We start from the raw sequence: 27,138 nt of genomic DNA, 5'->3' as shown, positions 1-27,138 counted from the left end.
ATTATATATTATGTAATGTTAAATTTTATTGTTTTAGAATCTGAAAAAGTATACCTAGCACACCATTTTAGAAACAGTCTGTAATGTTTTGTAAGAAATGCTATTATAGAAGAAAAACACAATGCTATATATATATAAAATCTCAAACTGCAAGCAACAGAAAGTAATCATTTAAACATTTCATAAATGAGTACATGATGAACAAATTGTTACCTATATCATTATAATGTGTATACAAGATATTTTAGTACCAGTTTGTAATGCAGACATAATTTAAAACAGAACAAAAATATCTACCTAATAAATACTAACTATTGGCAAAATTTTAACACTTTTGCCACATTTTGATCTGAATTAAAATTGAATTCCTGTAACTTGTATTCATTAACGTTAACTTCATAACAATTTTCTCAGAATTTACAAATTTTGATTGAATTTATATTTGTTTTATGTATACTTTAAATAAAGTTATTTTATGGCATATTTAAAATAATTTTCAATTCAAATATTTTTGTGATTAGTAACAATTTTTTAAAAATTAATAGAGATAAAGCAGTTCTGGAACATATTTTATTCCATTATTTGGGTCAAAAAATAATAAAACCATACAATTCGTGATTTCAGTTTGGGTCAAGAATCTCAATAAGGCTTCAATCAAGCAGAAATCACAGTGAATATTTTTTTGCTAGAATGTTGTAATTAAAAATGAGAGTTTTTAGATATATCTTCATAGGAACATTTTTGCTTCTATTAATGTCCTGAATGATATATAATATACTGTTGCTGAGCAACAGTATAGGAGCATCACTTATACACAGTGTTTGCAACATGTAGCAACCCTTAAATAATTTTTCAATGTTAAAGAGAAAAATTAAATTAAGCAAATGCTCCTACCTTGAAATGATCTATTATTTTGGTATGAATCTACCGCATCCCAAACACTCATGACCTTAACTCAAAACTTTTAAACGTAAAGAGTAGACTATGATATAATTTTAAAGGGCGGTGAAATATAAAAATTTTGATTTAAGAATATTCAGGCTAAAGCTTACCGTAATTTTTTCACAGCCAGTTCAAAAACTGGTCTAAAGGATCTCTTAAATAAATACTCCACAATGAAACATTACAAAAATAACAATCAACAAATGCTAACAAAAAATGATCATTTTTTGGTACAAGCCACTTCTTTGGAAGTAAATAGGCTGCTTTTGAAAACTTGAAAAATATTAAATAACTGTCATTTTGGTTGGATTTTTATTATAGCTGAATTTTTTTTTTTACGTCAAAACTATTTTGTCAATGTTCTTTAAATTATGGGTCACAACCCCACTCTTTCAAATTTTTGACTTACTCTCCACAGGGAAATCTGGGATCTTAGACTGCAACGTTCTCATACTGAAAAAAGGTCGTTATGAGTTTTTTATGTTTAATGTCAGAATGTTAATAAAGGCTGCCATACTATACTTTATGAACAGCAGGTATATATTTTTTATATTATGTACACAAAAATCTAACTGGCCGGGAATGGTAACATTTTTTTTTTTTTAGCAATAAGAATCTGTACAATCATAAATACAATAAACCATTTACTCATTCCAAAATACAATTACAAATAATACATTTTTAACAAAAAAAAAAAAAACCAAAAAAAGAAACAGTAATTTGAATATCCTATAAGTAAACATAACAATGAAATTTTATTTAACATATATAAATATATTAAATAATATGCTATATTATTACTATATATTACAATTTCAACACTTTATTAATTGCTTATACATCAGACCGCAATTAATTAGATAATCATTTAAAATAAAAACAATACACAAATAAAATTTGGCCCTATTCTTTTATTTATTACAGTGAAATTCTTAAAAACTCCATGCCCAAATCTAATAAGAAAAAATTATCACTAAATATCCATAAAGTTTTGCAATTTTTAAACATCTTTTCATAATGAAAGCACATCATCGGATAAAATGAAAAGAAATATTTATATATATATATTATATATTTTTTTATTCCATGTATACATTCAATTATTACCATTATATTATCAAATATATTATTCTTTGTAACATCATTTATACTACAACGCCACAATAATGAAAAATAAAATTTTATACACTGATAGAATTATTTATATATATTAACATACTGTTCGCTATAATATATATGATTTATATATTAACAAATGAATCTTATAATACCAATACAAAAGAAGCACAAGTTTAAATTAATATATTTATAATTTATATTAAAAAAATATAATAAAGAGTAATAATTTTGTTAAACAAAAATGGGTGCACAGTAATATTAAATTATAAATTCTGAGCGGTGTAGAGACTGTAGTTGTGATTAATATAGAGTTGTCTTCTTACTATAGTGTTGAGCCATCATACAGATAAAATTTATAACACCGGTTAAATCTAGACTAGAGAACTATTAAAACACAGAAGCTTAACGTTTCATGTTTTTTTATTTATTTTGTTTCAAACAGAAATTGAAACGTTCTAAACTGATAAACAGATTATTTATTTAATGAAAATATTATTAACAAAAATATTACAAACATAACTGAAGTTATCATTTGTCAGAGCGAGTTGAGGGGTTGCAGGTAGGAAATAGTTATACATAGACGTTATGTATACTCAGTAATTATTTAATCGAACAACAGATTATGTGGTGGAGACATTTTTTGCAGGGTCCAGAATTAAAGTAGTAGTAATAATAGTAATAGTAGTAAGAGAAAATAATTCTAATGGGGGAATGTTAGCTTTGAGTCATCTGTCCGTTGGCAAGAAGCCTCTCTACCGCCGCATTGATATCACCAAAAGTTGCAATCAAAGCTGAAACAGAATAAACACAACTTTCATTAGAAATGTTGTGTGATAGTTTTACATTTATTTACATTATATGGGGTATTCAAGCGGTGAATACATATGAGGTGTACTGAAAAAATTACAAAATTTTATAACTGAATGCCAACTGGTGCATAGAACATGTTCGAACAAGTGGTGCTGACTAGGGACAACTTCTGAAAACATAATGTGTTTGTGTCACGCAACTGTTGTTAGTTTTTGAGCTATAATGTTTTGAGTAAACACATTACTGATCTCTCGTTGAATTTTTAACACAGTAAAAATAAAAGCTCTTGAAGAACGACATGTCTGTGTTAAAATTTTGCATCGCATTTGGTAAAACTTTCAGACACTTCAATAAAATGCTTCAATAAGATCTTGGGGAAGACGGTATGAGCATGTTGCAGCACTATGAACAGCTTAATTGAAGACTGCTGAGGACGCAGGCATAACCACAGAATCATGCAGTACAATTTTTAACATCCGTCGCATCTTCGCAACAATTGTCCCATATTTGTCGACCAATGATTAGGATCATGTTAACATTAGTGACGGTCTTCGGGTTAACATGTTAACCTTTCTGACTGTACAGATGCCAATGAAAACATTTTGAAAAAACATTAAAATAGATGAGTCTAAAATTTATGACTATAATGCGGAAACCAAGGCGCTATCATTAGAGTGAGTGGGGATAGGAGACTATTGTCCTATCCAAAAAAAGTTTTAAAACAAACCTTGTACATCAATTACATACATCGATCATCAATCGCTCTGGCTAGTTTATGGGCAATAGGGACCTGGAGTCAGTTCCATAATTTGATAATAAATAAAATTATTAGTATCAATTCTAAAACTAAAAATAACAAATTAAAATTAGCACACTGTCAATAGTACATGTGAATTAGCAATAGTCAACTAGCACACTGAACAATCTCATGACAAAGTTGCTTAATGCCTATAATTAAAACATAATATACTACCTACAAGTAAGGTCAGAGCTATATCCCTTAAGGACAGATTGAAAAATTATCAAAACTACAGAATGGAAACCAATAAATATAAGTACTATTATTACCATTATGCTTCCATCGTATTAAACCAGAAATTAACCATCACATTAAACAGAAAACAAAGCCTAACCAAGGACTTTTCATTTCTGGGGTGATACAAGGGTCATTCAGTAATAATTATTGAATGATTAAAGAGACAAATGGCAGTAGTGGAAATACTATTTAAAACTAAAACTGTGGTCAAGTTGGCTCCTATGACAGAAAATAGTTTGAAATTTTCATTATTATTAACTCTTTTGTTTATTTCAAAATATTGCCTCCGCTTGAAACACGGACTGTGGAAGAACAGTAAGCTCTGATAAGATTTTGATTTTTATTTCAAGAGGAAAACCAGCTGAAATTCACTTTAGGATGGTAAAAAGTACATTAGGATCTCTCTTAAACGAAGTAATTGAGGGTGTTGCCAGTTCAGATAACAGAATCTGCAATTAATAAGAGATGTTAAGTTTCATTCTTGAATTCGGGAAACAAACCATATTAATATCGAATTGGTAGCAGAATAGGCCACAAATTAAAAATAATTAAATCAATAGTCACTAATCACACTCGAATAAACTTAACTTTGATTTTTTAATGAAAAAGTCTGTCACCTTCTTTTGTCTTAACCGAGTAACACAGTCCATAGCAGTGCAATCATGCCAGTTTCGTACTACCATTAGGTCAAGGAACAGAACATTGTTTCGTTGTTCTAAATATTGGACCGATTTTGTGAGAAATATTCCCTTCATTATGGCCAATTTTTTTTCCATTTCATCAACTGGTTTGTCTTCATCACTGGAGATTTTATTAACCTCTCTGTCACAATCTCTCTTTCACAATCTTATCATCATCATAAATTTTAAATGTTTGTTCCCTTGAATCAGATTCAAATCAGTCTTGAACTTCATTTTCCTTCTTGACATTTTCACATCCTGGTATATTTTCTAATAAATCACAAAACTCCTTATTCGAGAGAAAAGTACACAAAACTTTCTGATTGTTAACCTGTCAAATTTCTGGCCACATTTTTGTAAATGATTTATTGATTATTGTTTGATCCCCCCCCCCCACGATTGAATTCCATGATTCTGCCAACATGTAAATTACATGTTTTATGTGGTCAATGCCCTTAATGCAGGCATAACTTGAAGCTCTGATGCTAGAATATGAGATATTTCATTTATAATGGATTTTTATTACTGCTATGACACTGTGATACCATAGCTGACAAATGGGTGTCACATTTGGCAGAAAAACAATTGTTTTAATGTTCCCCAAAATTAGAATATCTTCAGATGGAGAGCAGGGCACATTGTACAACAACAGAACTACTTTTTGTGATAATTTCTTTATTTGTAGATAATTTTTCACGTGCTGGACAAAACTGTGGTTACACCAATTCTCAAAAATGTCTGCAGTCATCCATGCCAATTTTTGGTTAGCGTAGTTAACAGGCAATGAATTAATTTTAAATCTTTTATTGACCTAGGCTTAGCAGATTTGCTGATCACAAGAAGAGCTACTTTGTTGTCAGAAAACAGTTATTCGCTCTTTACTAATTTTAAAGCCGGGTGCAGAAGCTTCTTCCCTTGATCCTAATGTTTTCGATGGCAGTATTCTAAAATTTAATACTTTTGATTTGTGTATATACTTGTTCTGGCTGCAGATTTCTGATTGAACAAGAGCAGCAAATAAAATTAGCAGTAATACCAGTATCGGCAGATAATTTCCCCCCTGATATGGCTAATTATCTTATGCTGTGACAATTTCTAAATTTCTCCTGCCAGCCTTTATTGGCGAAAAATGTTTCTGGACCATTCAATTTTTTAAGTTGAATAGTCTTTTCTTGCAAAATAAGGCCACATACTGGACACCAAACTTATAATTTTTTTAATCACTTCTTCAGAATTTCATCTTTTAATTGCTTCTAATTTTTTGTCCATTGACACTACCATCCATTTACATTTTGTATTAGTAACATCTTCGCTACAACTAGCCATTACAACACAATAGTATTAAAAACAATTACAACATTATAACATAACCACAATACACTAAGTAAACAACATAACACTACAGCTACTGCACTTTATTACAATACAGCTGGTACATTCTCACAAAATGCAGGCCAATCTTTACGTGTATAGTAGATAACAGAAACTAAAAAGAACTTATTGTTCTGCTTTACTGTCACGTACTGTAAATATGCAATACTAGTTACTATGCAATAGTAATTCAGCATAACAAATGAATAATCTTCAGTAATAAGTAATAATAAAATTCATGGACATGGAGTGCACAGTACATGGAGTAAACATTTAGGTTAATTTTTTTTTAGTTTTACTGTACTTCAGACTTTTTGTACCCAATTCTAATTATGGATTTAATGAATGATTTATAGCACAGTGAAAAGATGCTATGCCTGAACAGGATTCTAACCCACAACCATCAGATGAAAGGCCGATATGCTACTTGTCCACGGCGGCCGGTCACCTCAATTAAGGGAGGCCCTACTCTATACTAACCATGAAAATTTTTATAAGTGGATTGAAAGATTTAAATCAGGCGAAACAAGTGTTTTTGATTTTCAATGTAGTGAAGACTAGAGAAAGTTTTGTCTGACGCTTTTCAAAATTGCATAAATGATCCTATTTGTAAGGAAGACATATAAAAATTTGAGAAATTTATAGTGTAAATCAAATACAGTGAAAATTACCAAATACACTGTCTGTTCCATTATCCATGAAAACTGGATTAGCACAAAACCCATTTTCAAGGTAGGTTCTGAGGTGGCTGACTTGTATAATCAACAGCTTGACTTCTGAGGTTACTTGTATAATCAACAAGGCAGCCAAATTCAGATTTTTATGGAACTTAAATGATGGTTTTTAACAGAAGGTAATGCTTTTATTTAGAATGGCCTGCAACTTGAAAGAAAACTTAAATTCATCATTTTGAGACAGAATCCAATCATCAGAGTACGGAATAGAAAAATGTTTGATTGCTCACCAAGCAAAAATTCAAAATCTACATCAGCCAATAAAGTGATGCTAACAGTGTTTTGAGACTATAAAGTACCAATTTGGTATGATTATTTGGAAGCATAAAAAGAGTGGTTCCCATTTCAGATTATTTTATATCTTGTACTTTTGTAGATCCTAACAATAGCCACTTTAAGTAAAGCACCATGCATAGATTGTGTGTGATCAGAAGTGAAATAGAAAACGGTTACAGCTGAAGCACAGAATCTATACTTCTGCAATTATAAAAGACCTTTTTAGCTTGTCCTTTAGTAAAAAAAACAGGAACAATTTAAACATAATAAAAAATGTGAGTGGATTACTAAAAGAATTGTAAAATCTAACTTGCAAAGAAATCTTGTGAAATAAGTAAAATTAATTTGGCTGATAACTTCCAAAATTATTTTGACACACAACATCTATCTCCATTATGGTTACTCCTACTGCTAAATGTTTACATTATGACAGTTTAATATTCTAATTCAAACAATAAACCTAAATCTATGTGGGCACTTATCAAAAATAAAAGCAGATTTGGAACTAACTTCACCAGAATATATTAAACAACTCTTCTGATATGCCTCCTCCCTTATTCAGGTAGTAAAATTTAATAAATTTCCATTCCAGTATTTCAAAAACTATTGAATCCATGTCAAAGATTGAAATGGTTTTCTTGATGAATCAATATTTTTATTCTTTGTTGATTCGCAGGATATAAAAATTGTATTTTAAATAAAGAATAAATATTCTGTGGATATTGATGAAATTCCTGCCAGTATTTTAAAAGGCTATTATCTAGAAATTTATTATTTGAAAATTCTATTAATGAATCTTTCAACAACTTAGTATTTCCTATCTGTCTTAGGATTAAGACTTCTGTTGTTATTCTGCTTAAGAAACATTTGACACTTAAGATAAAAAATTACTGGCTGATTTCATTGCTGTCAATATTTTTTTTTTAATATTTGAAAAAATTATGACTAATAAACTTTTAATAACATTTCTTTAAAAAATTAACATATTAACAAACTTTCAGCATAGTTTTAGGAAAATATTTTAAATAGCATAAATAACAAAAAGATTCAACTTTAAATTTTTTTGTGATCTCATTAAAGCATTCGATTTATTCCACATTTTTTGAAACTGCTTACAACTGGTTAAAATCATACCTTACCGACCGATAAACAAGTAGTTGAATATGCATCTTTTGAAAAGAATATACATGTAAAATTTAGGTCCTCACTTCAAGTGCCTCAAAGAAATGTTTATTAATGACATGACTCAAAATATTCTAGTCATTCATTTTAACTCTTTTTTCAGACGACAACTGTAGCTATATCTGAAAGTAATTATTTAAAATGAATTGAAAATTTTATTGCAATTCAAAAAATTATTCACTGGATAGTTTGAAATCAATTATGAATAAAACCATTGCATTCTGCTTCTCAAGTAGACGTAACAATGCTGATCGTGAGGATAGAATTCTCATTAACAACAACAATAGTATTTTTATTATCTACAGAGCCAAATTTCAGGGTGTGTTATTAGATGATAAATTCTCATGGATTTTGTTTTTAACAGAATCAAACAGTACTGTTTTGCTTTAAAGCACCCTAATAATAAAACGCTAAGCTTGTCTTTCTTAATAAATATTTATTATGTTTAGTCCCATCTAAAAAAATAATGTCCTCTCTTGAAGTACCATCAAACAATTGTACGAGTTTTTAATACAAAAATGGGCTATTAGATTATTATCTGATGGCGATAAGTATAAATTGTGTAGACTGATACTTAGAAACTGATTATTATGTACTGATGAATAAAACCTCTATTTATTTTCAAAAGATTATTAATTTGTAGTGTTGCAAAAATGCTGCACCGCCTACATGGGTTTTTATATACATATTTAAGTAAATGCTTATCAGTTTAATATTTTTTTAATAAGAATTCTCAAAGTGGAAATCAAATTAATATTAATTAATGTAATAAAAAAACTAAAATAAGCACTCCTCTCATGAAAACGTTTATTTGACAAACTAAAAAAGTGACAAACTTTGAAAAATGAAGAAATGAAAAGAAATTTTCTACTTCTATCGTCATTCACCCTTACCTTGTAAATTAGCTTCTCTGTTAAGGAAACCCATGGCAGTTAACTGTTCCAGCTGAGACCTATATCTCTCTTCTGGTGGTTGATTATTTGCAGCTGGATTACCAGTATTTGCTAACTGAAAAAATAAATATAATTATCATAAAAATGTGCCTTAATTATAACTACATAAATTTAAATCCTGCAATACAAAACCCAAAATATTGCTTAACTCCATACAGAAATGCCAACTGTTGACTAACCGCTAATACCAAACTACTTAACTAATTTTTCATATATATTATTCTACTATATGTCACACGTAATATATTGCAAAGAAATTCGCTCCTCTGATTGGCCAGATACTTTATTTAAAGATTTTACTAGAAATTTTGCTGAAATTTTACTAGAGTACAAGTCATAAAAAACATAATGCAAAACTACAAGTACGTACGAACAAAACTGTAACCTTTCAAAACAAAACTCGCAAGTTTCAAATATTAATTGCCTGTAATTATCTGTTTTGATCATTAGTATGTCATGTTTTCATTTTTGTGACTAAGTTTGCAGCTGTCTAGCAGCTTGCTTATCAGCTGTTTTATAAAAAACAAAAAAATAAAGGAAAAGTATTTATTATTAACCTGTAATTTTTTTAATTTGCATTAAAGCATCTTTACAAAATATGATTTATTTGAGTGACTAAAAAGTGAAGAATTTTCCTGAAGACTGTAGCCCGATAAAATATATCAGTAGGCATGTAACGTGCTTCAACATATTTTAATAAATGCTAAACTTGTCATCATTATTAAATATTTATCATGCTTTTGTATATTTATGTCTAAAATATATTTTTTAGGGGTCCCTAAAAATGACAGAACAAGTTTTCAACATACAAAACTATACTATACCCATAAGAGTCTTGTAGACCCTTATTTAGATTTATGAATATGCAAATCTTTGATAAAAAGAACAGTTACTTATTCTTAAAACATAATATCTACTTCATCAATCTGGATAACAGAACTGTGACTCCAGAAAATGCTTCGGCTAAAATAATGGTTGCTATTTTTATTAAATTTATCATAATATTAAAAAAAATCTTCCCACCAATTCATTTAAAATAAAATTAAAAAATTTTCTTAAATGAAAAAGAATATTATTCTGCCAATGATTTTCAAAAATTAAAAAAAATCCCCTGAATTTTCTGCATCTCTATTTAATGTATATATAAATATGTGCTTAAATAATTTTCGTTACATCTGGATTGTAAATTATTTTGTAATTATTTTTTTTACATTTAGCATTATGTATGTACGAGGGTTATTTTTTTTCAAGGTCTGATTGGTCGCGAAATAGAAACCCACGCAAAAATCGGATGAACCTTTGCGCATATGTGTTGCGCAGCTTCTCTAGGATGGCCTTCAATCACGCCGCGTCACTTCGTTTAGTTCTGAACACGCAGCTAGCACGTAAACATGTCTACAACAATAGCATCTCCCGCCAAGTGTGAAGTGCATGCGGTAATTCGATTTCTTCAGGCTGAGGGGTTAATGCGGCTGAAATTAATCGACGAATAAGTAATGTGTACGGTGAAACTTCAATGAGTGACAGCAAAGTGTGACAATGATGCAGGACGCAGGACATGCTTTAAAGTTCTGTAGAACATACAGATGTTCATGAGGCAGGCAGTCAAGGAAGGAAGCGAGTGTCAACCAATGATCTCATTGAGCGAGTGGATGAGGCAATTTGAGAAAATCGTCGGTTCACAATTTCTGTATCGAGTGATTAGTTTCCTGAAATTTCAAGGTCAGCTCTCTACACCATTGTGAGTGAAAGACTTCAGTACCGCAAACTGTGTGCGAGATTGGTTCCCAAGATGCTGTCCGACCATCACAAAATAATGAGAATGGACGCCTCCCTAACGTTTCTCCAGCGCTACCACAATGAAGGAGAAGATTTTTTTGAACAAAATTGTCACAGAGGACGAGACGCGGGTCCTTTTTGAAACTGAAGAAACAAAAGAACAATCCAAAGAGTGGATGCATTCTCATTCTCCCAGTAAACCAAAGAAGTTCAAGCAAACCTTCTCCAACAGAAAGTGTATGGCTACTGTGTTCAGAGACCGAAATGGAGTTCTTTTGGTGGAATTCATGGAACATTACACGACCATCACTGCAGCCTCATACTGCGTGACTCTTCAACGTCAATTCAGAATAAGCTGAGAGGAATGTTGTCATCACGCATTGTCTTTCTACATGACAATGCTCGGCCGCATACTGCAGCTATAACAAAAAAGCTCCTGGAGCGTTTTTGTTGGAAATTGTTTGATCACCCACCATACAGCCTGGACTTGGCTCCATCTGATTTTCACCTCTTTGCTCACATGAAACGCTGGCTAGGAGGACAATATTTTGGCACAGACATCGACCTGCAGACCAGCGTATAAACATGGCTGTAAACACAGGCGGCTCCATTCTATGACGAGGGTATTGGAAAGTTGGTATCAGGATACGAGAAATGTCTAAATCGGAGTGGCGACCATGTAGAGAAATAGTGTAAATATGTAAGTACTTGTTACAAATAAAAAATTTTTTATTTCGCTGTGGTTTTAATTTCGTGACCAATCAGACCTTGAAAAAAAAATAACCCTTGTATCTTAACATTACTTCATTGTTTATATTTTAAATAATTAATGAGAATTTTATTCAGATGACATTTTTTATTTTACAATTAATTGTACATTTTGTGATGCTGTTATGAACTAGGTTTTTACCATGGTTTCCCTTGATCCTTTCAGGCAAATGCTGAAGTAGTTCCTTTTTTTTATCTGTGGAGCAGTGTACCTATCCATCTCTGACACTATCTATATAATGTATTACAACACTATGTACCATTTTCCTTGTTTTATATTCATGGTAAAGCATATTTACCACTCTTGAAGTGATTTATGTTATTATCATCGAAGAAAAGAGTACTTAACAACAGTATAACAAAATCTTCATAGAGAATTATAAAGATATACAACATTAGCACTTCTAAAGTGTCTTTCATTTTTAGTGCAAAAACTAAAATTGCAATAAAACAAATAGCATGTGTAATATCAACCACAAATTTTTTTTTTATTTTGAAGCTTTCAACATTACATTATGTTCGAAAAACAGTATCATTCATATGGCTTCTACAGCTTTGCTTGACAGATCCAAATTATCAATAAAATTTTGTGTGACTCTTTTTATACAAATCAGCTTGAATTTTACTATTAACGCATTGAATATTTGTTTTAAATCGCCAATCAATCGTTAGTGGTTTTTTGCAACAGACTTAGCATAATGTGAGTTAACACAATCCCCAAGAGAAAAACGTCTAAGGAGTCAAATGGACATGATCTTGGTGGCCAACTGACGATTACAATTTTGTGAAATTATTGAATCACCAAACTTTTGATGCATTAACTGAATTGTTTTAGGAGCTGTGTGGCATGTAACACCATCCTGTTAAAAAAAATCTCATTCAAACAAAAAAAGTTTCCAAATTTGCAAACAAAAAATCAGAAACCATAACTTGATAGTGTTCACCATTTAGAATAACAGCATCTCCTTGCACATTTTTGAAAAAAACAAATGGCCCAATGATGCCACCAACCCACAATTCACACCAAACAGTGACTTATTTTGAATGCAATGGTCGCTGTCGAATCATTTTTGGATTGGAATCATCTAAAATATGGCAAGTTGCTTGTTTACTAATCCAAAAATGAGCCACATCTGAAAAGAAAACTGTTTTTGATGAAAATTTGGATCCATTTTGGGCTGCTCTAGAATCCAGTCAGCAAATTGTCTATGCATAGAATGGTCCCATGGCTTAAATTTTTAGGAGAAAACAATTCTTGTGAACAATGTGAAATAGATAAATTTTGATTTTCACAAACACTTGCAATTACAGCAGCAGTATTCTCTTGACTCCATGCATTTCTTTTAAATTGGCGTTTCAACATCAAGTAGAGAAAATTCTCTTAAAATTTTTCGAATGAATTGCTTTTGTTTGGTCAATTATGCACACCATAAATATCACAAAGTGTATGATACATAGTTGTAGCAGATTCCATACTTCAATAATAAATTTTTATGATTTGTCAAAGTCGTTGAGGCATGCAGTAAGTGCACCACAATGATTTTTCATAAACTACTGAAAACAAATGGCGCTTGAAAAATTAAAAAAAAAGAAAATCAATGTCACCACCACAATCTGTCAATTTTTTGTGCTAAATTTGAAAGACCCCTCACAAAAAGCTTAGTTGTTCATCAATTTCTTAAAGACAATCTGATAAATGAAATGAATCCTTTTTTAACTTCATTAATGTTATCAGTTGAGTTCACTTTTAATTACATCAGTATGATAAGTAGGCACAATTGTACAGTATTATTTATTATGATCCCATTGTGTTGGAACAGAAAAATCTTCAGTCAAAAGAGATTAGTTTGTGCAGTTGTTAATGCAGATGGTATTTTGTCTGTCATGTATTCAACAACACTATGACAATTAACAATTTAGATGTTATGAATCAACATGTATAATTTTCTATTATCTAGATAAATTTTGTAATTTTAAAATTAGGAGAGGGATTTAACACATTATGTAGAGTGAAATTATTAAAAGTACAGCAAGTTGTTGAATTGAAAGGAACAGAGAACTTTGCTGGAACCAAAATCACATGCAAAATTGTAAATTTTTTATAACAGGCTATTTAAAGGAACACACACACACACACACACACACACACATATGAGGTCTGTTCAGAATATACATACATTCTCATGAATTAAATACTGCTAAGGAATATACACCCAAAAAGTGTTGCAATCAGTGTGCAACAATGAAAACATCACCCTAAGTATCATCATGAGCCAGGAAAATTTCAATTTATATACAAGGGCAGGGTGAAAAATATCCGGGCTGAATAAGAAAATAACATCTTTCTGGGAAAATGTTGATTAATTTTTCAAAATAGTCACCATTAAGGTTTATACCTTAGCTCACTGTTCCACAAGAGTGCTTATACCAGTTTGGTACATCGATTTATCCAACTCTTTAAAATTACAATCTATGGTGGCAATAATTTCATTATTGGACAAAAATCTCTTCCCTCCAAGCAATTTTTTTAGATTAGGAAACAAGTGATAATCACTGGAAGCCAGATCAGGTAAATATGGATGTTGTTGAAGCAATTTGAACCACACTTCGTTGATGTTTACCGTTGCAATGATGGAGTGCGAGCTGGAGCATCGTCTTAATGGAAAAGGACTTTTTTTGTTCCAAATGCGGTAGTTTCTTCTTAATCTCATTGCTGAGATCCTGCAGTCAGGTTGCGTAATATTCACCATTTATTGTTTCACCCTTTTTAAGATAATCAATAAAAATTATTCCATGTGCATCCCAAAAAACAATTGCCAAATTGCCATAACTTTTTGGAGCAAAAAGTTGTTTTTGCTTTTTTTTGGAGCAGATTGACCTTTTTCAACTCACTGTTTTGTCTCAAGAGTGTAGTGTTGAATTCAAGTCTCATCAGACATAACAAATTGATGTAAAAACTCCTATGAATTGCGCCAAAAGAGCCTGAGACAATCACTTGAAATATTTTTCGGCATTGTTTTTTGTTGGGAATGAGCGTATGTGGCACCCTTCTAGCACAAAGCTTGTTCATGGCCAAATGTTCGAGCAAAATATTGCACACGCATACTGTTGACATGTCTACAGACTGTGCTAACTCATTCACTGTCGTTCACCAATCTGCCAAAACGATTTTATACACTTTTTCTATAATTTCTGGCATAATCGTCATTTCATAAGGGCCTTCACTGCATAATTCATCGCTAGTGTGAGTTCGACCCTTTTTAAACTGCGACCCAGTATTTAACGGTTGTATTTGATGGAGAAGTTTCCCAATATTGAATCAAGCTCTTCTTTCATTTCCTTTGTACTTAAGCCTTTCAGAAAAAAATTATTTACTCACTGTACAAATTTTCACTTTTTCCACGTTCCAAACGAACTGAAACACTTTTTCGATGATGAACTGTAAATACTAAACTAAAAACACAGCAACTTGAAACTCACAGTACGCTAATGAAGAATGGAATCATCCAATGCCATTGAAAGTTGTGCACTAACACCATCTTGTGTGAGGCTTGGATTTTTTCACCCCACCCTTATACACACATGGCGATCCACAAAGAATGTAATAATTTCAGGACATATTCTATTGGTGAAAATAAATAAGAAAGTTCATATCAACATAAGTTTGGAAAAACTTTAATACAGTGTCAGCTGGCAAAACATTTCGCACAGATTTCTGCCCCTTTGGTAAAATTAAGCCAGATTAATTCTTAGGGCCCAAATTAAGTGGTTTTATGTGAAATCTGATCTGAAAATGGAAAGAATAGTTGCATAAATGTATTTTCAGTAGTTTTTCAGAAATCTGGGGTAAAAGGCAAAAAGATTGAAGTTGAAGAACAACTATATTATGTTAGGTGTCATTTCTTAAATAGCAATAAACTAATAAGTTTTAAACAAAACTTGTCGAACATTTTATTCAGAGTAAAATAATGGTATGAATAAAGTCCACAGAAACTAAATACAAATGTAAGAATTTTGAAGTTTATTAAAAACATACGATATTTTTGAGATTTCTACTAGGAATTAATTAAATGATACAAATTTTTCAAATTACAATACAAAGGAATACATACATTATCACATATATAAATAATTTTCTTAAGTTTTGAAAACAGGAATTTTATTTTTAAAAGTTCCTACTCCTGTTTTGCGTGCAACAAAAATGCCGATATAATTTTATCTTATTTATTTTTAGATCTTTTATTCTGGCTGATCGTCCCTTTTATTATTTTTTATAATTCAACGTCTGTTTTAATTTTATTTCAATATTTTAAACTTTAATGGAATATTATATAGGTCAACGTTATTTCTATTACAATAAAAATTAAGTACAATATCAGTCCTTTTTTTCTATTAAAATGTTTAAAGCTTTTATAACTCCTCAACCTATGGACTGATTTTCAAAACTCAACTTTTCACTTTCTTGTAAGGTTGTGTACTCGCTCTCACTGTGCAATTAAATTTTTAGAATTTTAATATTTTTGTACTGGAGAAGAAAAGAAGAAAGATTCATTTAATTTTCCGAAGTGATATGATTATATATATCTATAAACAATCCTCTGTGTTTGATTTTTATTCTAATTTTTCAAATTTTGAAACCTCAATATTTCAGTAAACATTGGATCAATTCTTATCACCCATTTTTTACTGAAGACCAATTTGGTATGCTTCAACTTTCTCTTAAGCTGAATTTTAATTTTTTTTCAAATTTTACAGCGATAAAAAACTGTCTTTAATAACTTAAAAATACTAGTAACGGATATTTTTATTTTCATATCAATATTAATACTTACTTAATACTTGTCATTACCAGAAGTGTCAGCCAAAAGTAAACCTAGATGCAAAAGATCTGAGTTTCTAGATTATCGATAAGAATAAAATTTAATCTAGCATATTATATTTCCAAAACGGGAATTTTTCTGGAAGTTTGGGCATTTATTTCTCTTCTATTCCTACTAAAAATTAACTTTCATATAAAGTACAATAATTTCACATTTTCAACAGCCACCCCAAGCTTTTGTCTAGTTGGTTGTGGCCCAGAAATCACAAAAGGAAGTTTGGGAGAGTTCGCCCACTATTATTTAAGAAGTTCTGTCAACCACCATCAGCAATAATACTTGCCATTAAAACTTCTCTGATCGGATGTACTGATCTACAATAATGAAAAATTATTTAAAAAATAATCTTTAAAAGAATTTCTTTCCCAAGTGCGAGTTTTCTTTTAAAAGAATACAAATTAAAAAAATGTTTAACATTAAATATCACGATAAAAATATAAAGGTTTCTAATTTTTTTTATAGAACTTAATCTACGTGGTATGTACGTATTGAATGTTTTATTTTTATTGACCGAACCACATCTACTTCATGAAGTTAATACTTCATACAGTTATTTTTTTTTTCATTCCTGCAGCCAACTTCCTCATATAAAATCAATCTAATAATTGTTATTAAATAATGCTCCTATGTTTCAGACCAGAGGGCTGATAGCTGTTTGCATTATGAGTATTTACATCGGTTACCATATAAATATGTATGAACAAAGTAGCACACTGGTGTTTATCTGTTATAAACAAGCATTGAAATGAAACAATTCATACTTCAATAATTGACAATAAGTATGAGTGTTGTTAGTTAGTGTCTTAATTCCTTGAATTCCACAGGAGTAATTTTTAACTTCAAAACTTAAATTTCACTCATTACTATTTAGTAGAATGATATGCTCACTCTATTTTACAATCAATTATATATCTGACAAGTGTTACACACACACACACACACACACACACACACACACACATCATTTGATCTGTTATCTGCCTTTCTCCTAAAAATACCAGTAGACATTTTGTATTTCCTTCAGAAAACTATTTCTTCAATTACCTAAAAGAAAATAAAGTGTACAATAAAATCATTTAGTCAAACCCCTTCATAGTAATTTCAAATAATATGGAAATGAGAGACAAACTTTTAAATACATTTTTTTTAGGTAGGTAATTCACTGACCAGTCTTGCCAAGAATTGTGAAAAATGATCCGGTTGTGCTGCACCTGAACCGGGTTGCGGAGGAGTTGTAGTCGAGGATGTGTTAGTTGTGTTTGTAGTAGTGTTCGTTTGGGCACTGGTAGTAGTAGGCGGTGTTACACCAGCAGTTGGAACTGACAAATTTGGTACTGGGCCCAAGCCAAACCTGGATGACACATAATAAATTAAGATGTTATTTTTTTTACTTATTTACATTTATTTCCTAGAAAATACTTGTATAATAAAACATTTGCTTATATAACTGAAGAACACATGTTCTATGAGGAACAAACACTCATATTACATGTATTTTCTTTCACAAATTTATCTGAAGGAATACTTTTAATAATAAAATTGTTAAAAGTTTTTATGTAGAAATGAGATAACCGATGAAAAATATTCACACAAAGAGAAAAGGTTTATACAAACATAATTTTGAAAGTGCTTTGTTTTAAAGTTACAATAAGTGGTAGACTTCATCCAGATCTCGCTCTACAAGTAAAATAAGGCTTATGTTAAAGCTCAACATATACAATTTATTAAGCAAAACTATTTGATCTATATTCAATCTGAGAACTGTATCTCTAGTAGTTTCTAGAAAATTGTTGTAAAACCTAAAAATAGGAGTCAAAATGCTTTTTAGTTATGGCATAATATAATTTTTGTAAATTTCAATTAATTAAACTAAAGTTTAACACAAATTTACAGAAAATTTAATTCTGAGAGAATTGATGCGATTTAAGTCAATAAAAACCACTAAAAAATCCATTTTTATTGAAAACATCTAAAAACATAACAAATTCTAAGAAATGTTGCACTACAAATTAATAAAAAAATCTTTCTTCTATTTTATACTGAATTAATTATTATTTTTAGTACAATTTTTAACCACTAGGAACATTAATTTACCTAATATTAATGGTCTGTATTCCATTTCAAAACAGGTCACAGGTTAATTTTTTAAACACTTTGTGCTGAACTCATATAAATTAGGTTCTCCTTACATTAAATGTAAAATAATTATGAGAAAAATGATTTTTCAAGTTTCATTCAAACTCTGTAAGGAATGCCTTCACTTGTAAATATCATTAGATGCATATAAATGTTACTTCAACATAGTGGAACAATTTCACGGCTAATGCACTGTTTTCTAATAACTATTTGATGAAATTTATTCCTGATTGTAATTACAATCTTCTAAATGCATGTAACGTAAGATAGGGAGAGAACAACTTCACAGTGTAATATTCTCTATATACCTAAAGTGGAGAATTTGCAATGTGTAGAAATCTTTGTGTAATTGTTGAAAGACCTTCTCTATATCACAGACAATATCTGTTAATGGTTACTATTAAAAATGGCCCACTTTCTCTCAGTTTTCTAAGAGTATCTTTAAATAACTCTACATACTGGAAATAATTCAGTGATGAAATCATTGAGAATTCATGCTGGATTTTTCTTTTGTTAATGTTTAAATCATTAACAGAATGAACCAGTAAGAACAATAATTTATGTATACAAAAATCATTAATTAAAGGTTGTATTGACCTCAATTTTATTTAACACTGAATTATAAGAATTAAATTTTCCAAAAATGTTGTCTTTAAATTTAATTTGGTTATTGACAATAACAAAATTAGACTGTGGTAAACCTTTTATCTGATTTTACAATCCTTTTTTCTGGTCGCATAATGAAGTGTCATTGTCAGTGCCTAGACACAATATTAATATTTTAAACAAATAAATATTAAAAATTAAAATTGGTTACAAACAGCTAAAACACAGTACAGAAATTTCAAATAATTGAATGTAAACGGACGGTCCTAAGAAATCGTAAAACGTAAGATAACATTCATTTCATTATTCCCTAGTATATTTTGCATGTTAGCCCCTAGTTTAAACTTGCGACACAATGCCACATAAAAGACACAATCCACAAGGATGTGGTGTACAGTTGGTTGGCAGTTGCAGCAAGTACAAACTGGTGCAACTGTCAGATATCCAATGGTGCAATTGTCAGATATCCAAGAGAGAGCCTAGTGTGCCCTATATGCAAATGGCAAGCAATAACCTCCTCTAGATGATTATTCCTACACAAGGAGCTCCACGGTGACACAGTGATTTTAAACTGGACAAAATTTATTGTTAATGGTAGTATTCCATTCACTTTGCTACTCATCATGAACCATCCTCTTGAGAAAACAGACATGATAATTCAAAACAACGCGATTAAGATACAGAGATACCCCTTATGGAATAAGTACGTAGTAAGCTCAAGAACATAACGCTGTTATCAACTTTTCCAGTTTTTGTGATTTGTTTATTGTTACAGGCGTTTTATCAACGACTTGCAAATTTTCACAGTAGATCTGGATAAACAGGCAATCAGAAATTAAAAATGCTTCAAAAATTTCATAGCCTTGAGAGAAAATATACAGCCTTTGATCTTATGAATTCATACCTTTTTGAATTTTTTAATTATCTCTAATAGGAATACAGTTTTGCTCATAGAAAAAAGTTACACATAGAAAACCAGGAGTTTTTTTATGAAAAATTTCCTCAGCTATATACTGATGCTTTTTATTTTTATATATGATAAAAAATAAAACTGCTATTGGTGAAAAATTAAAACTTTTTCCTTAATTTGTTAATACACAAATTAAATAGTTATTTGCTCATGTCCACTAGAGCACACTTTTATTTTACATACTTTTCCAAACCCATTCCAATAATTTATTGGCTGCAGTAAATTTTTTCAAGGTTAAAATTTCTATTGACTCAGCGATATGGGCAAGATTTACCTTTACCAGGTTTCAGTACACAAATCACTAGTTATCACAAATCGCTTCTTATGACCCAGAATCTGGATACGTCTCGTCAGAGAATGTTCTGTTAAATATACTAACACTTCTGAAAGTCATTTTTCAACCATTAATTTTGTTCAATAATTTGTATCCATATAATTTTAGTACAGAATTTAATATAGGTTGACCTTTAAAACAAAAACCTGGATGAAATTTTTTATTACTGTGACTCAAAAACAAAGAGTTTAAAAAACTACATATGAACTTTTTTCTTTGTTTTGAAGAGAGGAATATGTCTATTAAGTATTGCAGAAACTTCCTGAAACAATAAATTTCAAACAAAAATTTTTTTTAACTCATTCAAGCACAAAAATCTTTTTTCTAAGTATTATTTGTCGTAATAATATTTAACATGCTTATAAATAATATTTTGTTGATGAACATGCAATAAACTTACTATTTAATATAGTTATCTTATTACAAAAAATGAGCTTCTTGAATAAACAATGGTTAATCATCAGAGTTATTTATTAAGAAAAAAAACATTTTTTTCTGTTTGCAAATTATGAAAGTGTATACAAAGAACAATAAAAATAAAATTCATTCACACAAAAAAAATCTCGACAGGTTTTATTTTCACTAAAATTTCTTTATTGTCAATTTCATTTATTTTTATCACTAACAAAGGCTTTTAGCATCACTATTTGTTGTTCAATGCTGCTGCAAAATAGAAGTCCACACAGAATAAATTTATTCTACTGCTACTGAATAAATACATCCATGCTACTGGAAAATTGATGTTATAAATAAAATCAGAATTAACATTTTTATTTTCCTGTCACTATTAATATGTGACTCTTACTGTATGTATGACTGTAATGAAATAAGTTTTTAAACCTACACAGATTTGATTGTTTGTTCTTGAAGACAGCTCCTTCTATTAAAATTACTGATGGGAGCTTAAAACATTTTATCTGGGATAAAATTAAAATTTTTGTGTACTGCTCATCCCTTAATTTATAAAAGTAGTAATTTAATGAAACTGCATAACTAACTTAACACATATAACAAATTTTAGAATAAAAAAAAAGAGCAAAGTCAAACTATTACAATATTTCATAAAGACAGATTGTGTAATTATAACGATTAAGATTAATTCATGATTCAACATTACAATTATGTATATACAATTGATCACATATGAGGTATGATTAAAAAACAATGAGAATTTTATTTTTATCAAAAAGTATTTATTACTTACTTAATCTTTTATATTGGTATCATCACCTTCAAACTAGTCTCCCAGAGATATGACAAACTTATGCCAGTCTCTTCCAATCTTTAAAACATTAGTGGGAAGTGTTTTTTGGTAAAGCCTTATGTTCACTTATGAAACTATTTTTTTATAATTTCATTTATCACAAAACATTGTCTTTTTAAAGTTCTCTTAATCAATGAGAACAACAAAAAACCTAAGGGTGTTGCATATAGAGAATATGGAGGTTACATCATCATTATGATGTTAAATTAAGCTAGATAACGATCCATTAATAATGAAGTGTGAGCTGGTGCATTAACATGGAATTGTTTGCCCACATTTGTGACAATTTTCTTTGGATTCCAACATATAAATGACATACAACTGCTTAGTAATACCCCATTTGTTGACTGTGTAACCTTTGATAAGAATTCATAATTTACATTGCTATTGTAAAAAAAAAGCAGTAAGATCTTAATATTCAATTGAACTATGTACATGATTTTTTTGACTTTGTTCTTCAGGAAGCTTCGATCAGGATGATTGGCCCCTTTGTTTGAATACCATAACTGTACATCCACATTTTGTTACCTATTACGACAGGTGAATTTGAGTAATTTTGAGCCATCATCAGCGATGTCAGCTAATGATTGTTCTGCAAGTTTTTGTGATGTTGCTTTTACTGAAAACTCAAGTTTGGAGGAAATTTTGCGGCTGCTTGTTTCATACCAAAAATGTCAGCCAAAACTATTTTACAGCCACACAAATTTACCATATCTTCAGCAGCTTCTCTAAAATAGTCAAATACTGATTTGACAATTATTGAATACAATATCCTTTATTTTCATTGGTGTTGATATGTCAGTATGTCCAACCCTTTTGCTGTCTTAATCTTCTTGAAACCATTTGTATCACTCATAAAAGCCTTTTCTAACATCTTCAATGCTTCACTATACTTTATTCTATTTTGAACCCAAAACTTAATATAGTCCTTTCTTCTGCCAAACAAAATACATCACCATTCATAATAAAATACTTCCTATTACTCAGTAGTTTTTGTGTCTAATATCGCTGAAGATATAGATACACATTACAGACGGAACTAGTATTGCACCAGAAAAAGTTAAATTCAATCGAAAATAAATTGTGCACAGAATTAAAAAATTCTCTTTATTTTTTTATCATACCTCATATAATAAAAATGATAAAAACACAATAAATTAATAACAAAACATATTTTATCACACTCACGAATTAACAAGCCCTGGTGCAGAATTCTGCAACTGTTCCAAGCCCTGCTGTATTTGCATAAGAGCACCAAGAGCCTCAGGATTCGTCATCATATTTTGAATTTCTGGATTTTGCATCTGTTGAAGGAACTGAGGCAACATAGTCTGGAACTGGTTCTGCATAAAAATAAAAAAAAAATAAAATAGTAATGCTAAGAAAGAATTCACGACAGGATTACTGAATTCATAAAATATCTGAATGGCAATACTCATTAATATTAGACATGTTACATGTTAGTATACAGACTGGTCTAGTATAATGAAAGATTCTATAATAAACATGAAATACAATTTATTCTTTGCTTTACAAGAAAAAACATCACAGAACTACGACTTTAGTCAGTGGATATAATATTAAAGATACTAAGACTATTTGTTAAAGCAATTTTAAGCCTAATTCAAGGCGAGAATAAAAGTGAAGTCAGCCGAAGTTTTATTCATATCATATTCAGTTGATAACATTTCATTGCATATTCTTTTAAATGATTTTTTACTAATACTTTTTAAATGTTTCATCAGCCCACAAAGCAATTTACTTCTCCAACAGAAAGACATCTTGCTATTTTTGTAAGTTTTGTATCATTTATATGTTCAAACACTTTTGTTTCTGATTTTCAGGTATGAAATTTGCATTTTATAATTATTTCATTAGGAAAATCTATAAAAGAGTACATTTTGGTTTAATTTTTTATTTTACAATTATATGGAAACTGAATAGTAACACCACAGTAACAAATGCAATTTCATGATTTATACTAGAGATAGCTGGAAGATAATTACAAACACAAATCACTATTTGAAATAGAAAATTGTCAAGCTAGTGAATTTTTTTTTAATATATAAGCTTTATCATTTTTTATTTACTAGTATTAAAATCTATACTCCATTATCTAATTATACATAACAATAAAAATGCTGTTATATTTCTCATAATTTTAAAGCTTATACATTATATATGGTTGCCTACATTAACAATTACAACCAACTTATTCAATATTTCATTTAATTCTTAAAGTTGTTTGTCTTACATTAAAGACAGACAGAGTAATTTGTCAATACATATGTCCCACTTAAATGAAGTTATATTTGTAGCGCGCAGGTTTTTTTCACTATATTATATATTCTAAAGTATGTAGTAAATCATTATTGGACTTGCACTCAAAATTATTGGACTTGATAGGTTTGATTTGTGAGCAAAAATCAAACCTATCAACCATCTGTGCTTCAAATATTGAAAACAATATGGTTTTGTCTGCGTTAAAAGGTCCTGGGCTCACAGAAGGTTATGATCAGGGTCTATCCTGCTCTTAGCTGAATCAAGTGACTGCATCCAAATGACTACACAAGTTGATACAACTCCAGCAATTTACAACTGATCACAACGATGATTGAAGATAATGCAGTGTCTGTCGCTTAAGATAATTTCTTAGAAAAATTGCCATTCACTTGATTATCATCTATCATTTATCAAATTCTCAGTACTTCAAACAGTCCGTTGTCTTGAATCTTGTGACAGTTGAATTTTTAATGATCTCCATATGAGGTGTTTGAACTATCTAAATCTTTTTTTGAGAATTGTCTGTGTTCTGTTTCTCAGATAGGAAAATTATGAGCAAACAACCTTCTCTACATTCACATCAATATTTTGTTTAACAATAATGATATTTTCAAAATATCAATTAACAAAATCTGATGTGGACAACAACATGACTTCCTTGTACGCCTATTAAATTACATTTACTCTTTTTTTTTTAAATGAAAAGTGTATAAAATTTTATTTTATTAAAAAATTCTGATATTTTTTCATATTTTTTTTTGTTATTGAATTATTATTCATCGTAAAAATATTTTTACGATGAGAGGTTAATAATTAGTAATAAATCAATATATTTAAATTAAAAGAAAAAAAGTAAAAAAAACAAGGAGATAAAGTCTGATTCGAACCAATGTGCCTTTCCCCCCAAGATCCAAATATTTCATTAATTAAAATTTTATTTGGCTATAACTCTGGAACCAATGAAAATAAGTACCACTACGATATATCGTTGTAAAGTTCTCAATAAGGGCTTACTACAGTTAAGAAAAAGTCCAAAATCCAGATTTTTTTGGACACTTTTGGTTCAGTTGATTGTAATGAAGGAGAGATGCAAAACTAGATGTTACAACAGTCCTAAACTCAAAATTTCAACATCCTACAGCTAATCATTTTCGAGTTATATGAGATGCATACATACATATGTAGTAGTCGCACTGAAACTAGTCAAAATGGATATTTCCACTGAAATTTGAAAACCGAAATTTTTGTGACCACAATACTTCCTTTATTTTGTACAAGCAAGTAACAAGGACTCATGGGTGACAACACCCACAATCAAGCCTGTTTCTGCAAGTTTTTTATTCTGTCATTGAACTAATGATAAACTGGATGAACTTTATCATCCAAAAATTCCACATAGCAACCACATTCTCTTTACTTATAATATGTTTTCATAGTAATGGACTCATTTTTTATGTAACACTCCATGACAACAAACTGCAATACAAATCGTGCATTCCTTAGAGGACACCCTAAAGTTGAGGAATTTAATTTTTAGATTAAAACAAACATTATCCAAATTATTAGAGGGAGGTTATTTAGGAAATAAAGTGGACTGACAGGAGCAAAATTTTTTGACACTTACAATGATAATGTAAAACAGATAGTTTTGTACGTACACTAATACATTATCATGATCTAATCGGTTAAAAGAATTTATCTCTCTACTTGTAACTTATTTAAAAAAGCTAGATAAGTATAATGTTTGCAAACATTTTATTTATAATTTTAAGGCAAAAAAGAACCAATAAGGAGAAATTAATAGATACAAGTACATTGAAATCAAGGTGTGGTTTACAATGTTGAATGAGAAATGCTAACCCTGTGACACTGGTTACTGGCTTAAGCACGCTATCAGATGAGAAGTATAAATTTTTATATTGAAAATAATGTAGTTTAATTTAAAATGGTATTATCTTTTTAGAGAGAAGGAGCTCCTCCAACCTTTAAAGAACTTCAAACAAATGTTTAACAACTTAAAAAATGTATGAAAAGAGAGATAACAATTATTAATTAGCAAGAACCATGAAACTAACTACACATCTAGAACAATTATAAATAATCAATAACTTTATTTAGATTTTAACAGTTCAATAAGTAAAAAACAATTTACCTGTAATTCAGGATTAGCAGCAAGGAGAGGGTTTGTAGACAAAACATTATTAGCCATTTGAGGATCTGCAGCCATCGCTCTTATCATAGATTGTGTGTAAGGTGCTTGTAACATGTTTTGAATTAGTTGAGGACTTTCAACCATCTGTTGCATCAAACTTTGCATCGCCGGTGAGCTGAATATGCCGCTGGGAGGACGACCGCCTCCAGTACCCGGTGTTGAAGCCGTGCGGTTGCAGGTATCATTTGTAGCAGCACTATCAGTAGTACCGGATCTGCCTGCTGGATTAGGGTTAGATGCTGACCAGGGATTAGGTAATGGTTCTCGATTTTCCTGCCCTTGTTGAGGATTTGCAATATCTGTAAATAAATATTAACAAACCTTAATCATAAAACAAACAAAAAAATTCTTTTTTTAAATATTAGGCAAAGTACAAATGTATTTTAATGAAAATAAGACGGATAATATACAATATGTCTTTATTAGCAAGGTAACATATTAGAATTATTCTCTAAAAAATTTAATAAATACTATTGATTATTGGTAAAAATAGGTAAATAAATTACTAGTAAAAAAATGCTTAAATTATAACAATTTATTGATGAAATTAACACTTTCAATATTTAATAATCAACAAGATTTATTTTACAACAGTTTGTTTTTATTCATCTATTACGATGTGTAGAATACTTATTTTTCATCTGCAGAGTACATTTCAAATCAGAAAAAAAATTAACAGAAAGCATTCAAAGTACACATACAGAAATTCAAGAATTCACTTAGTCGCAACAAGAAAAAAAATCATGAAAATAATGTTTTTGTGTTAAATTTTGCTTCAAACTAAATTGGTTTAGCAAGGGTTTGGA

The 27,138-nt window shown here is 30.0% G+C and overlaps 1 protein-coding gene across 4 annotated transcripts in view; it reads right to left on the bottom strand.

Moving 5' to 3' along the window:
• Positions 1-1,573: 1,573 nt before the first annotated feature.
• Ubqn (ubiquilin) overlaps positions 1,574-27,138 on the bottom strand; it is a 67,720-nt gene continuing 42,155 nt past the window's right edge. For all 4 annotated transcript variants that reach the window (XM_075382510.1, XM_075382512.1, XM_075382509.1 and 1 more), the window contains 5 exons: positions 26,273-26,631; positions 23,026-23,180; positions 17,695-17,878; positions 9,044-9,158; positions 1,574-2,852 (listed from right to left, as the gene is read on the bottom strand). In XM_075382510.1, the coding sequence (XP_075238625.1) occupies positions 2,776-2,852; positions 9,044-9,158; positions 17,695-17,878; positions 23,026-23,180; positions 26,273-26,631 (890 nt within the window). In that variant the 3' untranslated portion in view covers positions 1,574-2,775. The remainder of the gene's footprint in view (positions 2,853-9,043; positions 9,159-17,694; positions 17,879-23,025; positions 23,181-26,272; positions 26,632-27,138) is intronic.

The sequence above is a fragment of the Lycorma delicatula genome, chromosome 1 (genome assembly GCF_047948215.1).
Source record: "Lycorma delicatula isolate Av1 chromosome 1, ASM4794821v1, whole genome shotgun sequence".
Classification (NCBI taxonomy): Eukaryota; Metazoa; Arthropoda; class Insecta; order Hemiptera; family Fulgoridae; genus Lycorma; species Lycorma delicatula.
This window is presented reverse-complemented; position numbering and strand designations above follow the sequence as displayed.